The 10,358-nt window shown below is 54.0% G+C and overlaps 1 protein-coding gene across 1 annotated transcript in view; it reads left to right on the top strand.

Moving 5' to 3' along the window:
• Positions 1 to 607: 607 nt before the first annotated feature.
• The window catches only part of LOC126187826 (T-complex protein 1 subunit eta-like), a gene marked incomplete in the record, with an annotated part of 55,610 nt that continues 45,859 nt past the window's right edge, over positions 608 to 10,358 (top strand). Inside the window, 2 exon segments of the mRNA XM_049929124.1 lie at positions 608 to 715; positions 985 to 1,245. Coding sequence (XP_049785081.1) covers positions 713 to 715; positions 985 to 1,245 — 264 coding nt within the window.

Here is a 10,358-nt window from a genome sequence, read left to right as displayed (position 1 = left end):
AATATTTAAAAACAAAACCTGACAGCCCAATCACGTTTCCAAACCAGCTGGAGTTTACATGGGAGTGAAAATCGGTTGCGGAATTGGAAAACCGGCAACTAGAATCGTATTTCCAGAGTCGATTTTGAAGTGTTTACATGCCTAACCATAAGCGGTACAGGGAAATCGCTTTACGAAATCCGGTTTTGAGAGCACCATGTAAACGGGGTGACTGATGGAACTGTACCACCAAACAGTACACGCTCAACCCCCAGCTGAGAAGCAGCAGAGGACTGTGTAACTATTGGTGCACGAGTAGTCAAAGTAACCACGGCGGTAAAAAGTATAACCGGTTTACGGTATATAGGTGCTCTATGTTCTTCTGTTGACTCGTTCCACATCATAACTTTTATCTTTTATTTGATCTATAGAACAAGAAACTAACAACCTAACTAAAAATGAATCGGCTGCTAGCACACATATCATATCTGCGCAAATTTTCTCTGCTTCTGCTGTCAATTGCTTGCTCAGAAAATCTTGTACGCTTATATTTGTGCATGGTTGTTTGTGACTGGGAAATGAACGAATGTGTCATCTTCACCGATGTCATGTGTTTTGAGACTCAGTTCCAGAAATTAACAAATGACATAAGCAAAGCGATAGCAGTAGTGGTGAGCAAGGCGTGTTGGGAAGAAGTTAAAAGTTATTTAAATTGTTATACCACTTTTAAAAAATGGTTGGTTGTTTACTGTATTAGTGGTCATTAACTGAAGCTATCGGAAGCGATAAATATGTGAAAGATGGCTTACGTGAAAATTATAAATGATGTCTTGCCTTCATTGCAATCATGCTTGATTGTTTATGTCGTTAAATTAAAATGTATCTTAATTTTGTTAGTGTAACACATTTTTGATTATAACACAATATTACATAAGGTTTGCATTCAGTGTAAATTGCACTGTTGTCGAGCAGTAACTTTATGTCTGTTTCTCTTTTCAAATGTAGCAACCGCAAATAATTCTCCTTAAGGAGGGAACTGAGAACAGCCAGGGCAAGCCCCAACTGATCTCGAATATAAATGCTTGCCAGGCCGTTGTGGATGCAGTCAGAACAACACTTGGCCCAAGGGGAATGGATAAGTTAATAGTAGACAAAAACGGAAAGTCCACCATCTCAAATGACGGTGCTACCATTATGAAATTACTGGATGTTGTTCATCCCGCAGCAAAGACACTTGTTGACATAGCGAAGTCACAGGACGCCGAGGTAAGCAGCACGCTGTGTGTTCACTGTAACTGGTTTCATAGCAAGAGATGCCATTGTCACTTCTCATTTAATGCCATAGACTGTTAATGTTGGTTCGCGAAATTCCCTGGTGTTTTGATGTCGTGTAATTTGACTCAGCTATCTTTGATTTAAATTAATTTCTGGTTTGATAGTTGAATTTAGATTTTTGGTATTATACACAGTACTAACGCTTAGACTAGCCCATTTGTATTCAGGATTTTTTTCTGATGGCATTCTTCAAACGTATATGTGGTTAAATACTGTAGCTAAGCAAAACGTTGTCTCCTGCGATGTCAAGTGCTCAAGAGGTCCCAGTAAGACCAACTGTTGAAAGGTGTACTGAAAGTATCCAAGGGAGCAAATGAACTACTGCAAAGTTCCAGATTCATTTGCAGCATGATTTTGGAACTACCCAGCAATGAAACACACTTAAATGCGCTCTCTCTCTCTCTCTCTCTCTCTCTCTCTCTCGGTTGATATTCAGTTACATAATTGGAGGTATCGATTTTAACATAAGTTGTCAGAGATTGAGAAAATTGAGTACATTTGGAATTTTTGTAAATTTAAAGGCTGATAAGAGGGAAGAGGCCTACATTTGGAGGAAAGTTCATAGTTCACTAATTTTGTGGCATGTAAAGAAAAAATTCAGTGACAAATTATCATTAAAAGTGCCTTTCACCCACTTCCAATTTGTTGTTAAAATATGGGGAAAATCCATTGGGACCAAATTTTTCAGCAGTTTTGAAGAGAGATTATGACTTGGCCATTGTTGTTTGATCTTTGTTTCTGTTATTTCTGTCCTCTGCACATAAAATTATCAGGATGGCAAGTTGCAAGATCGTAGACATATTAGATCTGGAGCAATGGCTTGCCAGACTTCAGGATTTTTTTTTTTTTCCCAGTCCGAAGCAATTGGTCCTTGTGAAATCTGCTATCTACTTAGATCAGAATAAGAGTGATTGATTACTAGTTGTTTACAGGACATCTCTTGCACCATAGCAACAGTCAGAATGAACTTGCTAATGCCTTCTGATCTGTTCACTATAGTCCTACTATGCTACCTCATGTGCCAAAAGCAATTACAGGTGACACTGCTGGTAACATAACAGTTTTGATTGATTTTCATTGTTTGTAATACTTTTCTGGGTGGCATGTTTGTTTTAGCTGACAAACTGTCTTGAGCTAGCTACAAATTTGGTAGAAAAGTGATAACATTATTACCATGCTGCTAAACAAATCCTATACTAGACATTAGCAAATATGTGATAAATGGATCCAGCAACAAATGCCCTGCCGTTGCTGCAGTTATTTTGTTTGCACAAACTAATGTGAACTCTTAATATTGTCCCCTCATGCTTAACTGCCAGTCACTTTTTTATTTCAGTGTAGGTACAGCACTTAAAGCAAGATACAAATGGTTTATATTCTTAAAAGTTGACTTATCTGATAAGTTTATAATCTCACTATAATTGTGTCCGTAGTTCAGAGGTGAGCAAAACCTAAGACTTAAATTAAATGCAGAGAAGTCCCAATTAATTTTAGTATTCCATCGGATGAATTTCTCGTGAATTATGAGAACAATTAAGTTCTTTTTCTTTTTGACAATATCCCAGTACTGATAAGAAAAGAGAAGAATATGGCTTGTAATATTATCTAAGAACATCAAGAAGGCAGAAAATACTTTTGTCAGATGGAGGAAGTGGTCACCTGTATACATTGCTAAAGATTCAGGCCATATTTCCACAGGACGTAAACTTGTATGATCACTTGTTCTGTCAGACTTGACTATTGTGATGCATAAAGCACAACACGATTACTGAAAGCAGTAGAGAGTTCGAACTAAAAATGAAACCTTGTGACCAGGCAAGCTATTTGATTACCATATTCTGTGTCTGCTTTATCACCCTTTTAGTAACTATATACTCCAGTACCTCATCTCAAAGACAAAACACCCATCATTTGTCATAATCACACCACAAGGTCTCCCTTGTTTAGCAACATATCTGTTCCCATCCATAAAACAAAAACATTACCAAACTATTAATTCATTGGTTTTCAGCCGGATGATTGTCTTATTTTGTCGATGTTCCTTAGTGACTTCGTGTGAGAGGCTGCTGATGTACTCAGCTGCCACAGGAACTGCTGGTCCTCTTATAGCTGTCCCTTGCCCCTCTCCCCCCCCCCCCAGCCCGTACCTCTCCACCCCCCCCACCTCCCCAACCCGTACCTCTCTGCCCCCCCCCCCCCCAGCCCTTACATCTGTGTTCCCCCCCCCCTCCCTCCCCCATGATCTAGCCTGCAACAACCCATCGACATGGCTGTGCATGGCAATCACATGTGGTCAGAATAATGGGTGTCTGATGTCTCCACCATCAATGGGGATGTACTGTGGAAGTGCTAACTTCAGTTTCACAGTTACAGACTCCATTCGCTGTATGCAGATGCCATTGCTCCTTCATGGATTTGAGCCAGCAATCCTAGCGGGCTTTCTTCAGCTTGACTTGAATCATTTTCTTCATAATGTTGTCCAAGAGCCTGGAATCTGTGCCAAAATTTTTGTCGTATTGTACATAATGAAGTGCATATATTCCAAACAGTACTCAGTTACAGCAGATTTATTGTGTTGTCCTAGCCAAATTTAGCATCTATGTTAAATAAATCAAAGTTCCTCTGCTCGTGTTGGCCAATGTTTGATATGCTACACTCAAGTGGTGATGCTGTTGGCTGGCTTTCATAAGCCTAAGCTGTCCTGTACACTACCAAGTAGGCTGCATGTCTTGATGTCTGGGGATGTCATACTTCGGAGGACAAATTTTTTTTAAGAACACTGCTGATTTTTACACAGATAGGCATTGCATACCATAAGTTTGCTAGCACTTTTGGTTAGTCCTCTTCTGTTTCTTTCTCGTCGCACCTCGCCCCCCCTCGTCGCACCCCACGCCGCCCCCCCTCGTCGCACCCACGCCGCCCCCCCCTCGTCGCACCCCACGCCGCCCCCCCTCGTCGCACCCCACGCCGCCCCCCTCGTCGCACCCCACGCCGCCCCCCCTCGTCGCACCCCACGCCGCCCCCCCTCGTCGCACCCCACGCCGCCCCCCCCCTCGTCGCACCCCACGCCGCCCCCCCCTCGTCGCACCCCACGCCGCCCCCCCCCCCCCTCGTCGCACCCCACGCCGCCCCTCCCCCTCGTCGCACCCCACGCCGCCCCCCCCCCCGTCGCACCCCACGCCGCCCCCCCCCCTCGTCGCACCCCACGCCGCCCCCCCCCTCGTCGCACCCCACGCCGCCCCCCCCTCGTCGCACCCCACGCCGCCCCCCCCTCGTCGCACCCCACGCCGCCCCCCCCTCGTCGCACCCCACGCCGCCCCCCCCTCGTCGCACCCCACGCCGCCCCCCCCCTCGTCGCACCCCACGCCGCCCCCCCCGCGTCGCACCCCCCGCCGCCCCCCCTCGTCGCACCCCCCGCCGCCCCCCCTCGTCGCACCCCCCGCCGCCCCCCTCGTCGCACCCCCCGCCGCCCCCCCTCCGCCCCCCCTCGTCGCACCCCCCGCCGCCCCCCCTCGTCGCACCCCCCGCCGCCCCCCCTCGTCGCACCCCCCGCCGCCCCCCCCGCGTCGCACCCCCCGCCGCCCCCCCGCGTCGCACCCCCCGCCGCCCCCCCGCGTCGCACCCCCCGCGTCGCACCCCCCGCCGCCCCCCCGCGTCGCACCCCCCGCCGCCCCCCCGCGTCGCACCCCCCGCCGCCCCCCCGCGTCGCACCCCCCGCCGCCCCCCCGCGTCGCACCCCCCGCCGCCCCCCCGCGTCGCACCCCCCGCCGCCCCCCTCGTCGCACCCCACGCCGCCCCCCCCCTCGTCGCACCCCACGCCGCCCCCCCCCCTCGTCGCACCCCACGCCGCCCCCCCCCTCGTCGCAACCCACGCCGCCCCCCCCCCCCCGTCGCACCCCACGCCGGCCCCCCCCCCGTCGCACCCCCCGCCGCCCCCCCTCGTCGCACCCCCCGCCGCCCCCCCTCGTCGCACCCCCCGCCGCCCCCCCGCGTCGCACCCCCCGCCGCCCCCCCGCGTCGCACCCCCCGCCGCCCCCCCCCTCGTCGCACCCCCCGCCGCCCCCCCGCGTCGCACCCCCCGCCGCCCCCCCGCGTCGCACCCCCCGCCGCCCCCCCGCGTCGCACCCCCCGCCGCCCCCCCCTCGTCGCACCCCCCGCCGCCCCCCCGCGTCGCACCCCCCGCCGCCCCCCGCGTCGCACCCCCCGCCGCCCCCCTCGTCGCACCCCACGCCGCCCCCCCTCGTCGCACCCCACGCCGCCCCCCCCTCGTCGCACCCCACGCCGCCCCCCCCTCGTCGCACCCCACGCCGCCCCCCCCCTCGCCGCCCCCCCCCCGCCGCCCCCCGCGTCGCACCCCACGCCGCCCCCCCCCCTCGTCGCACCCCACGCCGCCCCTCCCCCTCGTCGCACCCCACGCCGCCCCTCCCCCTCGTCGCACCCCACGCCGCCCCTCCCCCTCGTCGCACCCCACGCCGCCCCCCCCCTCGTCGCACCCCACGCCGCCCCCCCCCCTCGTCGCACCCCACGCCGCCCCCCCCCCTCGTCGCACCCCACGCCGCCCCCCCGTCGCACCCCACGCCGCCCCCCCCTCGTCGCACCCCACGCCGCCCCCCCCCTCGTCGCACCCCACGCCGCCCCCCCCTCGTCGCACCCCACGCCGCCCCCCCCCTCGTCGCACCCCACGCCGCCCCCCCCTCGTCGCACCCCACGCCGCCCCCCCTCGTCGCACCCCCGCCGCCCCCCCCCACGTCGCACCCGCCGCCGCCCCCCCACGTCGCACCCCCCGCCGCCCCCCCCGCCGCCCCCCCGCGTCGCACCCCCCGCCGCCCCCCCGCGTCGCACCCCCCGCCGCCCCCCCGCGTCGCACCCCCCGCCGCCCCCCGCGTCGCACCCCACGCCGCCCCCCCCCCCGTCGCACCCCACGCCGCCCCCCCGCGTCGCACCCCCCGCCGCCCCCCCGCGTCGCACCCCCCGCCGCCCCCCCGCGTCGCACCCCCCGCCGCCCCCCCGCGTCGCACCCCCCGCCGCCCCCCCGCGTCGCACCCCCCGCCGCCCCCCCGCGTCGCACCCCCCGCCGCCCCCCCCGCGTCGCACCCCACGCCGCCCCCCCCTCGTCGCACCCCACGCCGCCCCCCCCCCCCTCGTCGCACCCCACGCCGCCCCCCCCCGCCGCCCCCCCCGCCGCCCCCCCGCGTCGCACCCCACGCCGCCCCCCCCCCCTCGTCGCACCCCACGCCGCCCCCCCCCCCCTCGTCGCACCCCACGCCGCCCCTCCCCCTCGTCGCACCCCACGCCCCCCCCCCCCCCCCCCGTCGCACCCCACGCCGCCCCCCCCCCCCCCCCCCCCGTCGCACCCCACGCCGCCCCCCCCCCCGTCGCACCCCACGCCGCCCCCCCCCCCCCCCGTCGCACCCCACGCCGCCCCCCCCCCCCCCCCCCGTCGCACCCCACGCCGCCCCCCCCCTCGTCGCACCCCACGCCGCCCCCCCCCTCGTCGCACCCCACGCCGCCCCCCCCCTCGCCGCCCCCCCCTCGTCGCACCCCACGCCGCCCCCCCTCGTCGCACCCCCCGCCGCCCCCCCTCGTCGCACCCCCCGCCGCCCCCCCTCGTCGCACCCCCCGCCGCCCCCCCTCGTCGCACCCCCCGCCGCCCCCCCTCGTCGCACCCCCCGCCGCCCCCCCTCGTCGCACCCCCCGCCGCCCCCCCCTCGTCGCACCCCCCGCCGCCCCCCCCGCGTCGCACCCCCCGCCGCCCCCCCGCGTCGCACCCCCCGCCGCCCCCCCGCGTCGCACCCCCCGCCGCCCCCACGCGTCGCACCCCCCGCCGCACCCCCCCGCGTCGCACCCCCCGCGTCGCACCCCCCGTCGAACCCCCCTCGACGCACCCCCCGTCGAACCCCCCTCGACCGAATCATATGTAGATAGCGAAATAAGTCCAAGAATAATACAGTGAACGCTAAGGTTGCCAACTGATTCGGCTGAATCAGATGAAGAAGGTTTCCAAAGATACAGAGTGTGGAGGATATCGTAGAATTATATATTGGGAACATTCTACTTGAATATATTAGCAACGAAACCAACAAGTTCTACAGTCAAAATTGCAATAGAAGGAAACTGGATTTAAAAAAGGCTAATTTGTCGACATTACGGAGCTTGAACTTAGGAAATGGTTTGGGGTTGCTATCCTTATGGGAATTGTAAAAAAAAAAAAAAAAGCAAGGGGCGATGATTATTGGTCAACAAATCCATTGATAGACACACAGATATTTTGCAAAATGATGTCCTGCAACCAATTCAGACAAATATTTTCATTTTCACATTTTTCGGACAGCCGCAATAAACCGGATAATGCCAACCGGCTTGTCAAAGTGCAATTCGTAATTGATTATTTTTCCAAAATCCAAGTTAAAACATCTCAATTGATGAGGAAATGATGCCATAGCGTGGACAATTAAAATTTAAAGTTTGTAATTAAATTACGAAATACGGCATACTCATTCGGATGCTGTGTGATTTGATTACGGGATACATTTCCTCATTTAAATATATTATGGTGCTGGACAGCCTTTAGGAAAAACAGTGATGGAACTAGTGACACCTTCTGATGGCAAGTGGCATCACCTCTGCATGGATAATTATTGTAACAGTGTAGAACTTGTAGAGAAGTTACTTGAAAAGAAAATTAGAGTTTTTTGAACGATACAGCAAAATAGAGGATTTCCAGAAAATTACAGCGCGCAAAAGTCAATGTGTTTGAAGCTTGTCATCAACTGATAGGTGACAAGCGACCAGCGACAAGCCAAGTAATCCGGCACCAAGCGAATAAATTTGTACCAAATGTGCGGACGGCAGAGGAGAGAGAGAGAGAGAGAGAGAGAGAGAGAGAAATCATCATCATTTAAGACTGACTATGCCTTTCAGCGTTCAGTCTGGAGCATAGCCCCCCTTAATTCCTCCATGATCCCCTATTCAGTGCTAACATTGGTGCCTCTTCTGATGTTAAACCTATTACTTCAAAATCATTCTTAACTGAATCCAGGTAGCTTCTTCTCGGTCTGCCCGACTCCTCCTACCCTCTACTGCTGAATCCATGAGCCTCTTGGGTAACCTTGCTTCTCCCATGCGTATAACATGACCCCACCATCTAAGCCTGTTCGCCCTGACTGCTACATCTATAGAGTTCATTCCCAGTTTTTCTTTGATTTCCTCATGGTGCACACCCTCCTGCCATTGTTCCCATCTACTAGTACCTGCAATCATCCTAGCTACTTTCATATCCGTAACCTCAACCTTGTTGGTAAGGTAACCTGAATCCAGCCAGCTTTCGCTCCCATACAACAAAGTCGGTCGAAAGATTGAACGGTGCACAGATAACTTAGTCTTGCTACTGACTTCCTTCTTGCAGAAGAGAGTAGATCGTAGCTGAGCGCTCGCTGCGTTAGCGTTGCTACACCTCGCTTCCAGTTCTTTCACTATATTGCCATCCTGTGAGAATATGCATCCTAAGTACTTGAAACCGTACACCTGTTCTAACTTTGTTTCTCCTATTTGGCACTCAATCCGTTTATATTTCTTTCCCACTGACATTACTTTCGTTTTGGAGATGCTAATCTTCATACCATAGTCCTTACATTTCTGATCTAGCTCTGAAATATTACTTTGCAAACTTTCAATCGAATCTGCCATCACAACTAAGTCATCGGCATATGCGAGACTGCTTATTTTGTGTTCACATATCTTAATCTCACCCAACCAGTCTATTGTTTTCAACATATGATCCATAAATAATATGAACAACAGTGGAGATAGGTTGCAGCCTTGTCTTACCCCTGAAACATGAACTCAATTTACCGTCAACTCTAACTGCTGCCTGACTATCCATGTAAAGACCTTCAATTGCTTGCAAAAGTTTGCCTCCTATTCCATAATCTCGTAGAGCAGACAATAACTTCCTCCCAGGAACCCGGTCATATGCCTTTTCTAGATCTATAAAGCGTAGATACTATTCTCTGTTCCACTCGTAACACTTCTCCATTATTTGCCGTAAGCTAAAGATCTGGTCCTGACAACCTCTAAGAGGCCTAAACCCACACTGATTTTCATCCAATTGGTCCTCAACTAATACTTGCACTTTCTACCCACAACTCTGATTAAAGAGATACCTCTATAGTTGTTACAATCTTTTCTGTTTCCATGTTTAAAGATTGGTGTGATTACTGCTTTTGTCCAGTCTGATGGAACCTGTCCCGACTCCCAGGCCATTTCAATTATCCTGTGGAGCCATTTAAGACCCGACATTCCACTGTATTTGATGAGTTCCGACTTAATTTCATCCACCCCAGCCGCTTTATTGCACTGCAATCTATTGACCATTTTCTCCACTTCCTCAAATGTGATCCTATTTCCATCATCATTCCTATCCCATTCTACCTTGAAATCTGAAACATTACTGATCGCATTTTCACCTACATTGAGCAACTCTTCAAAATATTTCCTCCATCTGCCCAAGGCATCCACAGGATTCACCAGCAGTTTTCCTGACCTGTCCAAAATATTGTCATTTCCTTCTTACCTCCCTTTCGAAGACTGCTAATTACACTCCAGAATGGTTTTCCAGCAGCTTGACCCATAATCTCCAACCTGTTTCCAAAGTCTTCCCAAGATTTCTTCTTGGATGCTGCAATTATCTGTTAGGCTTTGTTTTTTTTTTTCTTCAACATAACTTTCTCTGTCTCCCTGAGTTCTAGTATGTAGCCATTTTTGATACGCCTTCTTTTTCATTTTGCAGGCTGCCTTGACTGTGTCATTCCACCAAGCTGTTTGCTTCATCCTACTTTCACACACTACTGTTCCAAGACATTCTTTAGCCACTTCTAGTACTGTGTCCCTGTACCTTGTCCATTCCTTTTCCAATGACTGTGATTGACTACATTCAACTAACTGGTACCTTTCTGAGATCACTGTTATGTACTTGTGCCTGATTTCCTTATCCTGAAGTTTCTCCACTCTTATCCTCCTGCACTTTCGGCCTCACAATCCCAATT

Source organism: Schistocerca cancellata, chromosome 5 (assembly GCF_023864275.1).
Source record: "Schistocerca cancellata isolate TAMUIC-IGC-003103 chromosome 5, iqSchCanc2.1, whole genome shotgun sequence".
Classification (NCBI taxonomy): domain Eukaryota; kingdom Metazoa; phylum Arthropoda; class Insecta; order Orthoptera; family Acrididae; genus Schistocerca; species Schistocerca cancellata.
The sequence above is the reverse complement of the archived record's forward strand: the minus strand, read 5'-3'. Positions and strand labels throughout refer to the sequence as shown.